Source organism: Marmota monax, unplaced genomic scaffold (genome assembly GCF_021218885.2).
Source record: "Marmota monax isolate L192 unplaced genomic scaffold, Marmota_monax_Labrador192_F-V1.1 WCK01_AAM20220418_F8-fsc00026, whole genome shotgun sequence".
NCBI lineage: Eukaryota > Metazoa > Chordata > Mammalia > Rodentia > Sciuridae > Marmota > Marmota monax.
The window spans coordinates 12,458,751-12,479,234 of NW_026693108.1; the positions used below are offsets into that span (position 1 = coordinate 12,458,751).

Sequence of the window (20,484 nt, forward strand, 5' to 3'; positions counted from 1 at the left end):
ATTATCTTAGTGAGACTCTTTTTGGATATAAAAAGGCTGGCATTGTAGCTCAGTGTTAAAGCACCCCTGGGTTCAATCCCCAGTACCTTTTTATTTTTTAAAATCTTTTTAGGGCTGACTTGTCTTAAGTCAGTTTCTTGCCCTCGACCTCTGCTCTGGGCTGCAGTGTCAAACGGCACGGAGGTGCCATTAAATATCAGTGTACTCACCACAGAGCCAGTCGTTGCTCGATTTCCTTGAGAAAATTGGTATGAAATTTGTGCAAAGGTTCAAAATTCGGGAATATGAGACTTTTCAATGTTTCGGGCATGGAGTCCTCTGTGCTCATGGTGCTATGAAACCACTAGGAACGAAAGAAGGACGAGTTAGAGGTGAGAAGGTGGACGATGGCGCCTGTCTCCAGGAGCCACACCTGTGCAGCCCTGTGTGTCCGGAGGCCAGGGCCTCCCACCTCCCCCAGATGTTCAGCCTGCCAGGGGCAGCAGGGGACCGGGCCCTGATGCTTTCCCTTTCCTGTCTGACGGAGAACGCCCTTCTGTACATAATCGCTTTCTAAAATCTGTCACCCAAGGACTGTTGAAGCCAGGACAAGTCTCTTAAATGGGCCATGCCTGCATGAAAACCTCCATTCCGGTCTACTCCTGGACAGTCACCCCGTAGCAGCTGCCACCTCTGTTCCTACATCAAGATGCTGAGCGTGCAGCTGGCCAACCCGGGGACAGAGCAGCTGCCTGCACAGTCACTCTGGTTGTAGAGGTACGTGGGGACAGGATTCCACAGTGTGTACGGGGCACCTGCTGAGGCCGAACACAAGATGCATCTCAGGATATACAAACTCAGTACCACGTACCTCCCAACGGGGAAGTTTTCCCAGAATCCAAAGGTCAGAAGGTCATCTGGAATGCCTAGATTTTGTTTCCAGGACTAAACAGGACTGATTACCATAATGAAAGGCAGCCTCTGGCAGATTTTGCTGACATAACTTCACTTTTTATCACAGATAAAATGAGGCTCCTGTTCATTCTGAGGTCGCCCTTGAGCTCAAGAATAATCAGTTACGCTTGACAATCGGCAAACCCCAAACGTTCCAGATTGGTGCACGCACACAGCAAAACGTTCAATTTTAATTTTCTCTATTTTAGGAGTGTCTTTCCTTTACATTTAAAAACCACAATTACAAAAATTTTTATGGAGAATATTCCTCATTTAATATACTATTAGCATTTAATTTTCTATAACTCAGAATTGAAATCCTCCAATCGAAGTCAGAGACCCTAACGTTTAATGAGCTCCAGCTTCTCTCCAAGCTGAGTATTAGTTTAGATAAGTCATGTAATTTAATGCTATGGGGAAATACTGCACATACCGAAGTGATGACTTCAAGATCCTTCAGATACGTCCGCTCAGTGGTGGACACCTCTTTAGCGATGAAGTATGCCTTGTCGGTTGGGAATCTCTGCAAAATCCATCAACGGAAACAAGACACAATGATGGTTTTTGAGTGAAAGTCTCTGAGAATGTCCTGATTATTAGAAAGTCCTAGTTAAAGCTGTGTTATTAACTTATAATCTTTGGTTGGCCAGCATCAAGACTAAACACCCTCTTATTTTTGTATTTAAAAGAACTAGAAAAAAATAATGGATCTCTCCATTGAGAATATGGTCAATGTTGGAACGTTTCCTTCCATGTAAAGATTACCATCCGCTAAAGGAATCAGATAAGTAAAATGTCAGTCATTCAGCCTTTCAAGGAAACTAGGGTCCATTTCCGGTGCCATGGCTAGCAGCGTCAATGCTTGTTAAGTTTCAAAAAATGGGAGTTCTACACTTGTGGAAATAGCAAGGATGGCTGGATTGAAAGGGACCAGGGTGCCATCAGCTTGTGATATGGTGACGGGATTCCCTGGAGTCGATCAGTGAGCACCTGGGAGCCGATTGGCCATTGGTTTTCTTTCTCTTTAAATAGCAAGTAAAAGGAAGTCCCCACCAGCCTGCCATGGGACTCCATATCATCCTACCTCTGGGTACGTACGCAAAGAAACTGAAACAGAGACTCAACAAATCCAGGCACACCCGTGTTCATGTTCAGAAAGGCACTATTCATACCAGCAAGAGGTGGGAACGGCACGTTTGCCCCGTGGCGGACAAATGGAGAAACTAAATGTGGCACATACAGGGGACTATTACTCCGCCTTGAAGAGGAAGGAAATTCTGACCAGCTACAACATGGATGACCCTTGAGGACATTATGCCGAATGGAACAAGCCAATGACAAAAGACAAATACCTATGATTCCACTCATATGAGGTCCCAAGAGTCACCAAACTCATTGAGACAGAAGGTAGAATGGTGATTGCTAGGGCCCTAGAGAGGGTGAATTATTATTTAATAAGGATAGTCTTTGTTAGGGAAAAGTTTTGAAGATGGACATGGCATTGAGAATGTATGAATGCCACCGAATTTAAACCAGTACATTTTATGTTATTTCACTTTACTGCAATAAAAACACACGGGTACCTTTCTCCGGCCCTCCTCCTCGTCGTCCGTCCTGGGACACGCCTGGTCGTTCAGCAGCGGGCTGATCAGGGGAGAGGCCTGCTTGGTGTCAGGGCTCAGGTTGGGAGACAAGGTCACGTTGGCGGGGGCCGTCCCTCCCTGTGAGTTGATGGACAGCTCTGAAAGGTGAGGGCTACCAGTCAGGGAGCCTGTTTGGGGATGAAAAGTTTTAAAGAAAAAAAAAAGTAATTTCTTCTGGGACTTGATTTCCATTTACAACTTTTCACTTTTTCCGATCTTTAGAACCTTGGCTACCACGTGGCAAACAATGCATTCATTATTTTCTAGTTTTTTCCCTAAATTGTGGCTGTATTAATAGTATGCATAATTCAATGGTGCCTCAGTTATGTCATTAAGGATAAGACAGAACTCTGCACAATAACAATTAAAATAGCTTAAAAGCAAAGGGCATCCCACCATCACATTTTCATCTCTTAACTACTGCTTTTATTTTTAAGAATTACCCAAGAAAGACAAAGTATCTCTATTACAAGAAGACATGGAAAAATGAGCAGAAAATAGAACTAAACTAACAGGCAACTAAAGGACTGGTGTACCAAGGACAGACTACGTCTTGTAACAATGGGCACAGCTAACAGAGAGGTCAAGCAACTAACTCCCCACTCTACGAAGAACAGAGCAAGCTTGTTATACCTGGTGATGTCATTCCATGTCTGTCACTGTTTGGGACAGAAACACTAGCATCATGTTACATGCAATAATGGTCATTTAAAAATGCAAGCTGGAGGTCATTATATTATCACAGTTCCTCTTTATGAGTCAAAAGCAACAGGTAGGAAATCAGTCCTTGAAAAAGGATACCACATTAAATCATATGAAAATGCACACATTACCCATTATATGTCAGCCGGGGACAATAGTGTGTACAGGGCGCTCTGCCAATGTAATTTTGCCAACATCTATACCTCAATCCACTGAGGCTACATGGGGTATTTCAAAATATATTTCTAACCTGTTTGTTTTGACCTAACATGTACATTTATAATTCTAGTGCAGATGAGCTAGTTAGTGTTGGTGAACAAAGTTACCATTCTAAGGAAAGACAAGGTCAATGCTTCCTCCATTTTCAGTATACAGTCCCAGGCTCATCGCTACTCAGCACATTGTTCAAGATCTCCAAGGGAAAAGAGCAATTTTCTGGCCTACCCCCATTTTTCTGACATCTCTTCTCCTCTGGAGTTATTAGTCTATTATTTGGAAATTACAAGACAGAGCAGCCTAGGAAGGAGCTGATGGAATAGGGGCAATAAGTTTGACCCCAGTAGAAATGAACTGTAGGGGAGTCCCCCTCCCCCCACACCCTGCTCCCAGGCTGACCAGTTAGCTGTGTCACTGCATCTGGAAAACAACAAAGAGTAGATGTCCTACCCCACTGACAAGCGGTCAGTCCAATGATCCTTGGATAACAAGATTAGAAAATGTAAGGAAAAGGCAGATTTAAGAAGTCTGCATTAAAAAATTTTTAAAAAACCCTCCCATTTTAAACAAACCTCACTGAAATGAAGTCCTGGTGTTAGTAGAGACCCCGTCACCCCGCACACCACCAGACCCAGTAAACCCCGGAGAAAAAGGCCAGAAATCGCTTCACAAATGTCAATTTTATTGACACTAGTGCACAACTGAATACAATAATTGTGAAAGAATTGGAACCTGTCAAATAGAAAGAGTGACAACATATTAAAACTGCATCGTTGCAAGGTACTACACTATTCTCTTTTTTTAAAAAAAAAATCACAAGAAGGAAAATGTTATCACTACAAATAGGAATAGAAAAGAGAAATCCTGGCAGTTTGTCTAGAGATCAGAACATTTCATGCATTTGTGAGATGCCGTTTGAGTCCCTTTTTAGTAATCCACCAGTCACCGAGCAGAACCTGGGGCTTACCGTCAGCGCTCGCACTGTGCGTGAGACCCGGTGAGGCGGCTGTAAGTGAGAGCATGCTGGGCCGGGAGTTGGCAGTGACGTGGAACAGAAAAGCATTCGTCTCATCATTGAAAGAGTTGGAGCAAGAATAAAAAGTCGTTAGGAGGCTAGCTTGAAGGGGGAGCGGGCTGCGAGGGAGCAGGAACCACGGGCCCCGGATAGCACCCGCGACAGAGAGAAAGCAAAGTGCCACACGGCAACCCGGAAAACCAAGTCACACATCCAGATACAACCTCTTCCACCCTCCGAAGGACAAGTGCGAACACCCTGGCCAAGTCCCACCCGAGAGCCTGGTACAGAGTAGGCTGAGCCGGAAAGCTTAAGGCGACAGACTGGTTCCAGGAGAGGTCACCTGCCCGGAAGTCACGACACCTTTCAAAGAAGAGTCGGTTAGATTGGGAAGAACCCTCTCTGCACTAACTGGAGGCAGGAAGTGGAAGGCTGAATGTGAGTGTCACGGTCACCTCTGGGCCTTGGCAGGTAGGGGACAGCTCAGGACTGCCCACAGACAGGGTGACCGATCATTGCATATCACTCCTGTAGCCTAAAGATGCGTGCAACCACTTACATTATATGTGAAATATGCACACTACGGGAAGGACCAAATTAGGGTGGTCAATTTCCTGAGAGGAGTTTGTGTCTATTCACAGGGTCTACAAAAGGAGAGGCAGTGGATGTACTTAAACTGTAAGACCAATATATCAATAAACATCCAACAGTCTGAACTAGAAATCTATCAGCAAGACTAAGGAAGGCAAAGGTCCGAATCTCTGACATTCAATTTTGCAAATTTGAGCTTGGGTCATGGCGAAGAGGCCCCCTCCCCTCCTTGTAACAGAAAATTACTCAAGGCTTTGTAATTTTACAGGTGACATAGTAAAAAAAAAAATCGCTCATTAATATTCAGTAATGAATGAAATGTGCTGACAAGGTCAATTAGTAGAATTTGGCAGCTTGATGAGTAATTAAAATTCTCTTTTGACTTTGAGCCAGGGTGTGGAGAATAGTCTGTACAAACTGGTGTCCACACGGGGCGGTTGTGAAGAGGGTGCTAAAGAAAGCCAATGTCCAAGGTCACAGAGTTATTGGAACTACATGGAATCAATGTTCACTGAAGTAGTCCATTTTATAAAAAAGTCAATGCACGTGGTCCTATCGTTAGATAAGACACACCCGAGCCGATCTGTACAGGACTACAAAGCTTGTTCAGATCTTGTAGTCTGTCACCTGCTTTGAAGGCACAGCCCCAGGCAACCTGGGGAGGAAACGGTGGTGCTACTAAATGAAATGACGAACGCCTTTCAATGTTCATCACTTCTCCTTTACAACGAATTAACACAAAGTAATTTCTTTCTTCAGGAAGCTCTAGGCAAATAATTTAGGGGGAACTCTGGAAGGAAGCACCTGGATTTTAAGGCAATAGGTAGAAAGTTTAAAATGAGTTGGAAAAGATCAGGTATGCCCTGAACCTCTAGAAGTTTCTAATGTGTCAAAAAATATTTTTCCTACTTCCAGAAAGTGCCCTGCTTTTATTTTTTAGGCATTCAGTTCCATTTCAGGTTAATAACTCCAAAATCCTTCGCCTCTTCCCCCTAATTTCATGACCACTCCTCCCCCACTGATCTCTAGGAAAGGATTTGAGCTTATGTTGCCCCAGGGTGGCCAACACCTCCACTGTGGATGCTCTCAAGGGAGGCATTTGCCGTAATTGCTTTTTAAAAATCCTTTTTAATATACACTTTCCTGTCACACAAACAATTATAGAACTTCAAATTAGCACTGCTATATTTATGGATTTCAGTTTATCACCCAGCCTGGAAACTGCCTTTGCTCTTCTCTCTCTTTTAGTTTAAAATGCATTCAATATTCTTCCTCCCAGGTCCTGGGGAGGCTGGACTGGCAGATCGTCTTTCCCAGCTCCTCAGCAGGGGTACTGAAATGCCCTGGGAGGACAGCAGGGTACCAGTCAGCCAACTGCCAGCCTTGGGGCCCCTGGGGACCGAGCACAGCTTCCTATTGACCATCTCTACCTCCTGGGCTCCTGCTGAATGTTTAAAAACAAATGCAGAGTTCTGGGAAAGGAAAAAAGTTTCTAATCTGTTTTTCAAGTAGTAAAAATGACATTTCAAACACTTAGTTATGCCCTGTTTTGTAAATTGGTCAAAAAATTGGTAATCTCTAATTTTTAACTAGGTAAGCGGTCTGTTTCTTGTAAAAGAGGGAAATAGAAAAATCTGGTAATTTAAAAAATGGTAATCCAGCCACTTTGTTAAATATTTAAATATTTGAGAATAAGAATATTGATAAAAAATGAGGACATTGTTTTCCCAATTTCTCTTTTCAAAACTTCTCCAGTATTCCCTCAAGTAAAATGACTTCCTCTGCAAGCTTCTAGATGCCACTCATTTATCATGATTTGCCTCCTGTTATTTGGGTTGAAACCAGAGCTTTAATCTATGTACCCAGAATATGTTCCCAAGGCACATGTAGGAAATCCATTAGGAATGTAGGTTTTCATCAATTTTTTAAAAGGCTCTTTTAAAATTCACAACCTCTCTCTAAAAGAGGGGACAATAAATCTCTAGAGATGATCTATTTTGAAAGCTGGTCATCCAAAGAGATTGGTTTCATACTAAGTCAGAGGTGGTCTGATTTAGGTGGCTGGATGGAATCTAAAATTAAAAAAGCTGGCAGTGTTTGGTGGAAGTTACAAGGTCCCCCGCGAGAAACCAGGCGACAGGATTACCAAGGTCGGTGGTGGTGTCCTCTTCTCAATACCTTAGGCTGTCCAGGGTCATGTATATGTGCTTCTCAGACCCAGTTCCTTTAAGAAAAGTTTTATAGGCTGCTAAGCATCCACTCCACGGCTCATCATCAAGCAATTCAGAAAAGCAACCGGGAGGCGAGGTGCGGGAAAATAAAGAGACAGACGTCACTAATGGAGAAATGGCAGGGAACAACCACAAACTCGTTCTTGCAGATGGGAAAGAAGGAAAGGAGATCCTCCTGATTGAAGATGGTGGTGGTCGGGTGGCGGTGAGGTGTTTGGGTTGGGGAACGTGGTGCTTCGTAGCAATGAGAAATACCATCTTGTGCTCGGGACACAACTTCAGCCATCAGTGGGAAAGAACAGTTACAATGGACAGTTCTTACAGCAAGACACCTGACAGAACAAGTGAAAGCCTCTTCAGTTTAGGTTAACAGGAGACATTAATAGCGTGCACACACTGTTACATGAGTTTGGGGTTCCATGCTTAAAGAGCCACCAAGCCCATTGTTACTGGAAAAGCCAGAAATCTTGGTGGTGGTAGAAATCCATGTTTTATCGAGGTTCTGCACTTGTATGCAGTGGAGAGAAAATAGAAGCAGACAGCATCTGTGGGAGCGTACATCTTGGGTACTCATCAAAAGGTGAAATAGCTACTGGCCCCAAGAAGCCAACTGGGGCTGAGCTCTGTGTGTGTGTGTGTTGGGGGGCAGTTCTCTATCTCCTACCAAAACAAACTCATGGCTCAATTCTGATAGATACAGTCTAGGTGAAATTTTCTTTTTGGTACTGGAGATTGTACCCAGGGGTGTTTTGCCACTGAGCTCCATCCCTAGCCCTTTTTATTTTTAAGACAGGGTCTTGGTAAGTTGCTGAGGGCCTAAGTTGCTGAGGCTGGCCTTGAATTTAAGATCCTCCTGCCTCAGCCTCCCAAAGTTGCTAGGGTTACAGGTGTGCATCACCACACCCGGCTAGGTGAAGTTCCCTATCCCTATTTAAATCCATGTTCTCATTCAGGATGCGGAGGACCATCTCTTGGTCAGCTGTCGGAGCTCCCTATGTAAGCTGCCGGCACAGATGCGCTCTGTTTCCATGAGCTCTTTCCCCCAGCTACAGTGATCCTGTACACCTGCACGGGCCTTCCATCAAGCACTGCCCACAGTATAAAGTGCAGTCCTCATCAGAAGATGAAGCCAGAAAATTCACATCTTCATCCCCTTCCTCCCCACCTTAGAGAAACACGGCCCACCTGGGAGGACCCTGGGAGGTTCCCGTGAGACAGCGAGCTGTTGAGCGGACAGGATCACTGCGTCCTGGAGGAAACGCCTTTACAATACAAACGGGGCTTAGGTCGTGTTAAACAACAACAAAAAGACATCAGACAGCGCTCCAACAATGCAGGGGACAGGGGACGCGCCATGCTCCAGGATAAAGGCGGAATGCTGAAAACAAAGCTTTTTCCCCCATAGGTCCATGCCGACAAAACACTGCGCACAATGGAGCAACAGAAAATGTTCCTCGAATTTATTAAACAAATGACAAAAATGAGAATGAAGTTCCCAGCCTTTTCTAGTTGAAAATTAATTTGGTGTATTAGAAATTTTTAATAAAACACATCACCTACAGTATTAAGTAGTGATACAGTATTAACACAGAGGAACAGGAGGGAATTGGGTTAATAGCAGAGGCCAAGCTGGTGAGACTGGGTTAGTGAGGCTCCACAGAAACCTTCCAAGCAGGAAGGGGTAAGAGCGAGGGATTCAATCCGCCAGCCACTCGAGGTGCTTCTGGAGAGAGCCAGAAGACCTATCTTTGGCCTTTCTCTAAGTCCCTGCAGGCAGAGTGGCAAACACTTTGTTCCTTACAAAGGGACCTGGAAGCCCAGGAGAAAGGAGTTGGTCAGTTCGGTTTCATGAGCCAGAAAAGCTTGTCTGTGAGTAATGACAGGTTGCCACTCTACCACAGGCTCCTAAATGACCCTGATGCTCTTTCCTATTCTCAAGCCAACTAGCAACTCTGATCCCTAATCACGCAGACTGATGACCTCAGAGTCCCCTCTCCGCCACCCACACCCGGTGGTCCTGGCTCACTCCTTAGTCTGTGGACTTTGCATTTTGCATGTTCTGCAATCACAGCACCAAGCTCTAGCAACACACTCCCAGGTCCTCCAGTGCCATTGTCCCTGGTCACAGAAGCAACACTAGCTCTGCAGAGTGAGCCTCTCAGACCAGCTTGCAATTGATCAGGTGTCCCATGTTCACCACTGGTTTTGATTCCTCCTGCCTCCCCCAAGGCAGAGCAGAGTAATCTGATCCAGGGTCCTCACTAAGAAGCAAATGAGCCGACTTCCACTGGAAATCATAATCCAAGGCCAGAGGCCTCGACACCTCGGGTTCCCTTTCCAGGTATGCTTCGATGCCCATGGCATCAGTCAATCTGTGCTGCAGTTATCCTGAGCAAATCAGACTCTCTGCAATTTTGAAAGCTGTCAGGAAAAGATTTTCTGGCTCTTTCCTAGCTTCCACTGAGGCGTTTACTAGCTTTCATGAGAAAAAAAAAATCTCCTGTGTGGAAGGTGTCATCTACAGTTTTCTGGGAGTAAGGTGCTATTTATTTTATGAAGATCTCTTTTGAAAACAAAACTCCCCCCATGCCAAAGGATATGATATACAACTCTACATTACAGCCTTTGTCCACAGGGGAAACGCTTGGAAACCTCTCTCTAGGTTACAAGGAAACAGGTGGCCCTGCTCAGGTAGACATCCAATGAATGGGTGGCAACCGGGACACTGTTAATCTTTGTTGTCGGTGACTCTAGGCCAACTCCATGTCCAATCCATCATGGAGATCATTGCTTTTGATGATCTTTTTTTATCCTTTTTTTTTTTTAATGAAAGAAAACTGTTAACATCAAGTGCCATGCTAATATTGGTCTAGGAGTCAGGACTCTGGTTTAAACACCAGCAGCTGGTATTTGAGGTATGCACAAGTGTTCCCTGGAGACCCCCATTTCCCTGTCTTAAAGCCAATCATACCGAAATAGATGGAATTAGATTAACAGGAAAAAATTGTGCCAATCAATTCTTTGCTGTCACCAGAGTAAATTTCTTTAATCACTCATGGCTCATAAAATTCATTCTACCTTTCCTTCCAAATGTTCTTTTATTTTTTTTTCCTCCACATTTTTCCTTCTTATGGGTTTGGCCAACAACATTGACTATAAAACTCAAAGAGCTACCAGCAATGGATTATTTAAAAATGTTTGCCTAAGGTTCAAAGAAGCTGTCTCTATTATAAAGATTGCCTACCAAGACTCTTTTGTAATTCCCTTGACAAACTTTAGGTGCAGTAGGACAGACTGATGCCATGAACCATAATGAAGGCCACTCTCGGATGGTTAGCTCATGACTACCAGAGGAGTTATGCATGTGCACAAGAGAGGGGTCCAGAAAAAAGGAGCCCTTTTTGGGAATGAGACTGAGAGAGGTCTTGAAAGTCTAGCTAATTAGAATAAGGGCCCAGGCAAAGACAAGTGATTGAATTTGAAGCAAATAAGACAAAATAAACCTGATGGTTAAGGGACTCCTAATTTCTTGGTTTTAAGCTCAATCGACTTGGAACCCCATGGCTCCCTGGCTGACAGCTACAGTTCTAAACCCATTCTATGTTAAAATGTGAGATAGTATTTTCAATGGAAAAAATTGATTACAAGCATGTTGATCACTGTTTCTACATATGAAAAAGGGATCTCTATGAACATTCAGAACAATTCTACCAACATGTAAAATTACAGTTGAATATCTAGACTTTCCTCCTTTAGAAACTGATTGACAACATGATGAGAAAGGGTGCCAGGTCTAACACCCAGTGCATCTTCAGGACAGACTGGACTATATGTGCTCAGTGGAAACTGAGGGGCTGGTGCCCTCATTTCATTTTGCAAACCTGACTTTTAAGCATTACTTGGTTTGAATCTTCAAAGAAGTCCTTGAGAAGAAAAATTGTTATCATTCACATTTTAAGTGCAGGCCACGTGGAGCAACTTGGTGAGATAAATCTGTGAGAAATTCTCAAAGATGAATCCCACGTGGAGGGAAGAACCTGGCCCACAGACTTCCTCTAATTAAATGCCTGTCTAATAAAATGCCATCGATGGCATCCAGATGACTATTAGAGGGCTGAGGCGATTCATTTTAAGTTTCTGGAACTCATTAAGTGCATTTCTTCATGCTAAAAGAATTTCTTGCCTTTTTAGTTTGCCCTTAACAAGCAACAGCCAAAGCAACCACAAAAGGGTCTGTAATTTACATATTTTGAAATCATATCTAATAAAAGACATTAAAGCCAGGAGGTCTGGTATAACCGGGGGTGGCTTCAAGATCTGTTTCTATGTCGGGTTTGTTTTCCATCCATGGCCTTTGAGATCATGTCACAGAGCAGCAGAGAGCTGCCTGTGTCTGAAGGCCTGGGGTCCTCGTTGATCCTGGTGACCTGTGCGACAGCTATTATATTCTAAAGATCAGCCGACAGGTCTTAGAAAACCCTCTGGGAACCCGAATGACCTGACCCAGCCTCTGATCATCTCTGGCCTCCCCTCATCCGTGTTCTGGAATCTTCCTGAGTGGATACTCTCAGCAAATCAGGATATATGGCCTTGAAACAAAGGATACCCCCACCGGGTGGTTATTGTTTTGGGTATCAGAGATTGAACCCGGGGGCACTTAACCACTGAGCCACAGCCCCAGGCCTTTTTAAAAATTTTTATTTTGAGACAGGATCTCACTAAGTTGCTTAGGGCCTCACTAAGTTGTTGAGACTGGCTTTCAACTTGCCATCCTCTGGTCTCAGCCTCTCGAGCTGCTCGGATTACGGGTGTGCACTATGGTAGCCAGCTACCCGCATTGTTTTAAGCACTATTAATTACACCAGGATTGATGCTTAAGTAAATACTGGCCAAGAAGCAGAAACTGAGTTGCTTGGCTGGTACAAGACCAGTAAGAGAAGAGCCCATGTGCAACTCTAAAATCGGAAATGCTCCTCACTATAAAACAGGTCACAAGGCATGACTGACTGCTTTCAAAACCCTTTACATAAAATTGCTTCTGTAGGAAAAAGCAAAACACAACAGCTGCTGGAGCATGTTTACATTTGATGATTTGTGTTCTACTTGCATTATAAGTTAATAAGTAGTGCTCATTCACATTTCATCATCAGACTGCTATATAATTAGAGGTAAAAATAAAATTCATTTGAACAAAATCACCTTCACAGTTAAACAATATGATCCCAAACTCGACTCTGCTCAACTCACATTTGACAAAGCTTTCATATAGGAAATTGATGTCTTTTTCTAAGTCTAAATACAATACATAAAAACGTGTCTTAACTGCAAAACCCCACAATGCGAAAAGCAGTTCTTTCTACCTATTATGGCCTGTAACTGCGTAACTCAAGTTGATATGATTCCTAATGGTCACATCTAATTTTAATTATTAAACCATACAAGATTCTCCAAAATTAAAATATAGATTCTAAAAAGTCATATGCACCAGTATATCACACGGAGTAAAATGTCGAAATCTAGCGACCAAGGTCTAGTTTCAGCTCAGCTGTGTGATAGCTATATTATTATGTGGAACCACTTAACTTCATCAGATCAGTTTTCTCATTCAAAAAAGAAGGTTTGCCTAGATGATTTCTAAGGTCTCCTGCTAGTTTTAAAATTCTGTGATTCTGTTGAATATAAAAGTCGAAAGTAAGATGTAAATAGACTACTTCAATGAACAACTTTCAAAAACTATTCAGTAATCAGTTTGATTCATCAATCATGCACTGAATCAAATGATTAGGAAAATGAAATAAAAATATTTGCATAAAATTGGATTAAGTCATCAAAATCTTTAAAACAGACCTCTTGACATTCATGTGGACAGAGGATCATTCATGAACCACAAGGTGATTGATACTTCTGTTTGTTCTAGGCTGCTGCCAAATTCTACTCTGTTTCATAAATATGCCTAGTTCCTCCCCTATGAAGAGGCCACAGGATGAGTTCTGTAAGGCCGCTGGAAGGATGGCACATCAGAGATGTATCATGGTTACAACTCTTTCCCATAATTTTGCAGTTACTTTGTATCTAAAAATCTTATTCTATGATTTAAACTGTCCCAAAGACTGAAAAATACAAATAACAGGCATTAAAAAAAAAGAATTTCATTTATAATGCTTTTCTTACTATGCAAGCAAGCAAAAAATTTAGCTAACACTTTCAAATGTGTTCTGGTAGATTCTACAAGGCAATCAGCTCTGGTTGAGAAGTGACCCTGGCTTGTCCAGTAGAACCATCTGGGGAGCCCAAGCTGGAACCTGGACCAATAGGTCACAATGGTGAGGGTCAGGGCCAGGCATCACTGACTTACATGGCTCAGATGTGCAGCTAATGCAGACACACAGTGTACGTTAAAACCAGGCTCCCTGATCTACAGCGGGGGAATGCTGGGTGAGGGGTGCCTGACAGAGGGGAGCAAGGCTTAGAAAACGTCAACTCTTGCTACTCAGCACTTTTTGTTCCTGCCGAAAGAAACATCCAGTGTCACTGTTCCCAGTAGAAGACACTGTTCGTAAGAATGTGCATGAAAACCAACCAAGGGCAGCGATGCTGGAGAGTGGTCTCTCTGGGCTGCGTGTGATTGACAGGCACACATCTAGCTGGCTGACCCACTGGAGACCTGGAGCCTACTGGGAGGCGTTACCTTCCCCTGCGTCACTTCTCGATAGCATTTCTGTTTCACCGACAGATTCTGAGAGCCAGAACGACGACTTCTTACAATCTAACCAGCAATTTGACCTGCCAATACAAGCCCAAACCAAACCAGCAATTCCAAGTTGGTCAGGATTCAAGGGGGATCTGATGACCTTTATAGCATTTCATATGAAGCCTAGAAAGCAGAGACAACCCCACATTCTTCCCATTAAAATATTCATTATTCTTGACTAAAATTTCACTGATACAATCTCAATTAGCAATCAGCTCTGGACACTGGGCCTTGAATTTTGTCCACTCCTCATTTTATGAAGCAGAGAAAAGCCGCCTTCCTTTTACAAAAGGGAAGAGAGAGGTAGCCAGTGCCTTTCCTGTGACCTCAAAAACACTTCAGACACTCAACCAACAGGAGGGGGATCTGCACACAGAGCTGAACACATGGAAAACTGCCATATAAATATAACACACTATGCACGTTACCAGATCCGTCATGAAGTGTTTCTTCCTAGCCTTCAACCAGTAAGACACATAAGCTCCTGGTACCTTGTCATGAGGACACCGTCCACCTCGTCTGGAAATAAGCCACTTGTGTGAAGTTTTGTCTTTCTTAAAGATTTTAGAAGTCGTATGCCTGTCCAAACCTGTGCCTGTCCAAAACTTCCTCTAACAAATGTTGTCTAAAAATTAGCAAGTCACTAGAATGGATCATCTCTGTTGCAACCCTGGACTCATGACCCCCGCTAACCAACAGCTGGCCACTTGCCTTCCAGCGTCCTCACTCCTCCTCCTCCTCCTCCTCCTTCTCCTCACTTGGAGGCAGCCCACCTGAGGCCATCTGACTTCTCCGCACAGAAGAAGAACTCACAACTGCGGGGCGGCCAAACACGAGGGGCTGGCCCAGGGGGCTCACCAGAGCAGAGTCCGAATCGCTGGATTCAGTCTCACTGCTGGTGGGGCCCTCTGTCATGTGCAAGGGTGCCTGCTGGCCCACCACGCCACTGGTGTGCACTGACCGCACGAGGGGCACCTTGGAGGGGGGACCCCTGAGAGGTGCACCGTTGGCCAGCATTCTAGCTTCAGCAGTGGCTGTGTGGGCTAGGCCTCCCTTTTGGTGGTCATCAAGCCTATCCCCGTCCTCTGCGGCAGACGCTACCTGGCTGAGGATGAGCGGATCTGTCTCTGACTTGTTGTACCTACTGGGGAGGTTCCGTAAGTATGGCCTCTGCAGGGTGGGGGAACAGTTTTCATCCTGAGGACCCCTCTTTGGGAGAGCGTCTTCTCCCGTGTCTCTCTCTCTAAGCTCATGTCCGTTTTCAGAAACATAGCCCTGGGACCCGGTTCTGTCCCAACTCATATCTGGACTTGGACTTCTGCTGCCGGGGGACAATTGGGTGGCCAGGGGGCTGTGACCAGTTGAGGCCCTGAACATTTCATCTATCAGGGAGCTATGTCTTGGGAGTCCAGGACTCCCACTCAGGTCAAAGGTTATGTCTGCTGAATCGTCATCAAGGAACTGTCTGGAAGGAGGCCGGGAGGACTTCACAGAGGGAGGGGAAGCCCTGCGCCTAGCCTCTGAATGCCTCTCATCCCTGGAGAGCAGATAAACACCGCTGGTCAAATCACCCTCATAGTTGTCATTTGTTTGGGACCGTGACTGGGAGGCTTGTTCTCTGAGGAGGTCGTATTCACTATCTACATCACTGCAGTCAATGAAAGGGATGGAAGTGCTGCTGCCTCTGGCAGCCCGGGATGCGGGACCTGTGCTAGGCTGCGGGGGCTGAGGTTTACTCTGCTGGACGCGCTCCTTGACGCCCTCCTCCTCCTCCTCTTCCTCGGCTGGCGCCTTGGTGGCTCTGTCGGCCGGCTGGCTCTTCTTCAGAGCGGGGCTTTGCTGTGGCCCTGACTCTGGGGTGGACACTTTCAGTTCCTTTCCTTGCTGGCAGCTCTGGCCACCCGGGGAGTCGGCACCTTCTCCGAATGTAAGGCTGGTGCTCTGCGGAGACTGGGGGGGGGGGGCGGGGAAGGGACAGGAAGAGAAAGGGGACTGTTAGTCCGGAGCTACGGGAATAGAAGTCAGAGTCTGATAACCGCTCCTCGGGCTCCAGGGGCTGAAAGGTCTGCCACTCAGAGCCTGCCTGGCCCTCCCCCGGACTCCACGATGCTCTGATGAGGAGCAGGTGCTTGGAAGGGCGTCGTGACCTGGAAGGTTCTTTCAGGGTAGGAAGCTGAGGCTGGGTCCCAGCAGCACTTAGTCACTGTCCCTGCTGTCTAGGACCCACGGTGTCAGGCTGGGTTTCTGTGGAAAAGCCCTTCCAGCCCACGAGAAGCTTCTGAAGCAAGGGTGGGTAGGGACAGAAGGAAAGCCCGTCCTGGACCCCCCGCCTGTCCCTTGGGAACACCATGTCCTCTCAGCTACACCTCCCAGGGGCCAGGCAGGTTGAGAGCTCTCTTTGGACTGGCACAATGAAACCTCCTGCACGTTCCTTCTCAACAAAGGTCTCATTCTCCTCAAGAGAAAACCCTGAAAATGTACCCAGAGGCCAACTCCGGGGAAAATGAGCTCTCGCCACCCTCCGCACAAGAGCAAGAACGTCTTCTGGTGCCAGTGTGGTCACTGCCCTGTAACACGAGTCCTGGGAACCTGCTGCCCAGCTCTGAGCCGGCTGAGGCCCCCAACCCTGGCACCACTTGCAGCAAAGAGGGTCCTGCCTCTTCACAGCAGGCAGGAGGGCTCAGCTTCTTAGCGTCTGTGCCTGTCTCTGCCTCCAAGTTCCAGCCAATAGAGAGAACTTTCCAGAGGCCTAGACATGGACAGTCAGCCAAAAATAGGCCCCACTCCTGCTGTGCCCACAGAGCACAAAGCCTCTGCTGGTCAGAGGTAGTACACAACCTTATTCCCATTTGTAACACCCCAAGGGACAAAGGACTAGAAAGCACTCTGCCAGGCCCAGAGCTCGGCGGAGGAATTCGGTGATCAGTTAGAACGATCACTGACCTGTTTTGGCACTTCTGAATTTGGTTCTGTGGGCTGCGTAGCAAGGCTCCGGATGGAATGAATCTTGCTGTGTTTTCTGGGAGAGATCACAGGAGACAGCTAACATTAGAAGAATTTTGTTTTTAAATAAAACAGAAAGGCCTTCCACTGAAGCAGCACCAGGTCCTCTCTTGATAAGGAAATCCAAGCTGCTTGCAGGAGCAGGACTTGGAAACCCTCACTTGGTCCTGTTTCTCCAACACCTGCGTGGCACTGGGAAAGGCACACTCTGAGGACGTTCTGCCATCCCTGTGCAGCTGCAGCCGGCCTGACAGACAGGCACCTCCGCTCACTGGGAAGGACTCAAGGCTAGAAGAACCGCTGGGCCTCGGAGGCTCTGAATTGCGAGCCGTGGTCTAACAACAGGAAATCAATTCGGGTATTACGTAGAACTAATTTCTACATCCGTTCTATAGTAGAGCGCATCACCACTATCAACTTACTCTCTTAGGGACAAAGGGCTACATGAATTATAGACCTGGAAGTAGAAAGAAGGGACTTCAAGACCAGTAACACGGCTCCTTTATCTTTTCCCCTCCTTGGTTCACGTGTATCCCTACTCCCACTGAAGAAGGCATCAGGAAAAATTTTCAGGTACTCAGATTCAGGAAACAGTATAAATATATCCTGTGGAACAGCTACATTTGGATGTTTGCACGACAAGAGTGAATGGGGCCACCTCTTATGTGGTCCTCAAAATATAAATTGCTACTTGTTCAAAAAAATTACAGGGTTTGTTATCTCCAGATATGCAGGCAAAACCCTCCTTCCTGCGCATGGCATTTCTGAATAAAGGACATAAACCATCAGAGATTGGCATAAGGTTTGTTTCAGCAAAATCAAAACACAACACTGAAATAACTCGAATGTTTATCAACAAGGAATGAAAACAAACACTATAATACTACAGGACACTTCAGATGGATCTTAAAAACAGGACACTGTTAAAAAGTGGGATGCATAATTAGATTTCTTCAGGTTGGGGAACATATGCACATACATAATGAGGTGTCCCGGGGATGGAGCCCAACATGAAGTCCATGAAGGTTGTGTGTCCACCTTATGTACATAGCCTGAAGGCAATTTTACATGATAATTTTGGTTTGCTGACCCCGCCCTCAGCAAGCCACCCCATCTTCCTCATTGTCACTGTATTCTTCTCATTTCACCTTACTCTTGAGTGTGTGCCCAGGGTCAAAAAATGCTCCTCTCATACCAAAGTTGCTGAGGGTAACTGTGGGGCAGGAATCGTGACACTACCCAAGCCCAAGCCTGGTGAAGAAACGCTCAGGAGTAACAGACTGTTGCCTGATGAGTATGGACCAGCATCAGAGCTCCTCTTACCTTTCTTTTTTTTTTAAGAAATTAAATATTTATTTTTTAGTTTTCGGCGGACACAACATCTTTGTGTGTGGTGCTGAGAATCGAACCCGGGGCGCACGCATGCCAGGCAAGTGCGCTACCGCTTGAGCCACATCCCCAGCCCCTCCTCTTACCTTTCAAACTGCACTTTTTTGTGTCCTCCTTCCTTAACATAGTCGAGAACCTGCTTCTGAGTCCGACCGCTAAAATGCAGACCATGGAAGGAAAGGGAAAGACACCGAGGTGATCTCATTTAAATACATATACACAGAGCTCCGCCATCTCTGCTTCCCCGCCTTCCCTAACTGGGGGAAACGCAGGTGTCTGTGCCAGCTAGGAGTAGAGCAATCCCTAAGAGAACCTGAGCTGCTGTGTCCATTCACTCTCTCCACAGTATAATAGACACGGTCTTCCATTAACTTAACCCACTAATGAGTGTGTTTGGCTATGAAGCAACCATCCACAGACAGATCATGACAGGAGGGACAGTGCGGTCCATTGTTGGACTTCCACTAGCTCCAACAGGATTCAACACATGGTAGACACTCAGATACTTGTTAAGAACTCAAATGCGAACCAAAGATGGGCAAGTCTACATAGGGTTCTAAATGTAAATAAGATACTTTGCTGCTACAGAGAAAGGAAATTATTTCTGGATTAGAGAATTATGTGTTTACTGGGGCTGGGTAACTGCCACGTGGCTCTCTAAGGATGACACTCTGAGCCAAGCCAAGGTCCCCATCAACCACAGCTCCTGCAGCCCAGTAAGTGTTCCTCCTAACTCCTTGCTCTGTGTCACAACAGCTGTGACAGGTCTTAGGAAACGTCTCAGTCACACTTCCATGGCAAACGAACAGGTATGAAGTGGCGTTATTACCTGAAGCGAAATGATGACCCTCGACTAAAGAGAACAGGCTTTGGCTTTGGTTTGGGCTCTTCGAAAAGTCTAAAAAAGGCGTGATGTTCCACACAGATTTTCCAAAAGGACTTGCAAAAATCCCGACTGGCCATTAGGAATTCCAAGGTGTCCTGGTATGAGCTCTGAAAGAACAAAAAAGAGCTTTGGTTTTTCCGATGTTCACAGTCATTCTGTTGAAACATGAGAAAAGGAATAGAAATGAATTTGTCCAATAAATTTTCAACTGTGCATTTTAATCGCAGCAAGATCATTAATTCAAAGACTCATTCAAATATAGTTGTTCCAAGGACATCTTCTTCCCCACGGAATTCCTTTTAGGAACCAACACAAACCAGTGGCACAGACTGAGCAGAAATGGTATCCTGCTTTGACAGAATCCATAAACAAACCGCAATCACTTGGCTTACATTTTCTTCTTTAAAAAAGAAAAATCCAAGTATTAAAATTCCTCTTTTGCCTCTTTAAAATGACTAAAACACCAGTCTTCCTCCTGCTTTCTTCCTCATGGTTCCTGTTAACACTGACTTTTATCTCGAGTCATTTTCTACTAAGCAGCACATAGAGAGGTTTCAAGGAGGTGGAATAATAGGGCAGGCCACTTTCCTGGCTGCTCTGTGGCATAAAACCAAGAGAGCAGACAGGCAGCTTCTCAGGTGAGTGAAGAAAAAAGAGGTGGGATACCTTACTGGAATTTAATACTGGACACTCAAAATAGATTGGGGACTTAGGAGGTTGGATATAATAACATAAGGAAGAAATCTCTAGTGCCATAGCCACTACCATGGCTGGGACACCAACCAGAGAGGTCCCTCCACGAGCACAGAGGAGGGATGATAAGGGGATTAAAGGAACTGGAATTTTAAGGGGGTCTGAGGCCTGTCTGGGTATAGAGAGTTTAGAGATCAAAGATGCTGCCTGACTAAACCACAAGGCAAATAGCCCTAATAGGAAAGAAACTGGTGTAGAGGACAGACGAAGGAACCATTTTGCATCTACAGCGCTGTGACTGCAGCTGAGGGAGCCGAGTCCTGGGAAACCCGAGTCTGGCCTCAAATACAGGCCTGGCCAACCCACCGACATAGAGTGTGCCTAAGTGACCAGGAGAAAATCAAACATGGAGAGAGGTTTATACAGGGGTC

General features: G+C 45.4%; 1 protein-coding gene across 8 annotated transcripts in view; it reads right to left on the bottom strand.

Moving 5' to 3' along the window:
- The window catches only part of Farp1 (FERM, ARH/RhoGEF and pleckstrin domain protein 1), a 259,842-nt gene that overhangs the window by 35,376 nt on the left and 203,982 nt on the right, over positions 1-20,484 (bottom strand). For 5 of the 8 annotated variants that reach the window (XM_046454767.2, XM_046454766.2, XM_046454765.2 and 2 more), the window contains 7 exons: positions 19,304-19,467; positions 18,561-18,629; positions 17,026-17,101; positions 15,789-16,032; positions 2,517-2,704; positions 1,367-1,456; positions 210-343 (listed from right to left, as the gene is read on the bottom strand). In XM_046454767.2, the coding sequence (XP_046310723.1) occupies positions 210-343; positions 1,367-1,456; positions 2,517-2,704; positions 15,789-16,032; positions 17,026-17,101; positions 18,561-18,629; positions 19,304-19,467 (965 nt within the window). The remainder of the gene's footprint in view (positions 1-209; positions 344-1,366; positions 1,457-2,516; positions 2,705-15,788; positions 16,033-17,025; positions 17,102-18,560; positions 18,630-19,303; positions 19,468-20,484) is intronic. The other 3 variants (XM_046454771.2, XM_046454769.2, XM_046454770.2) reach the window with 3 other exon arrangements.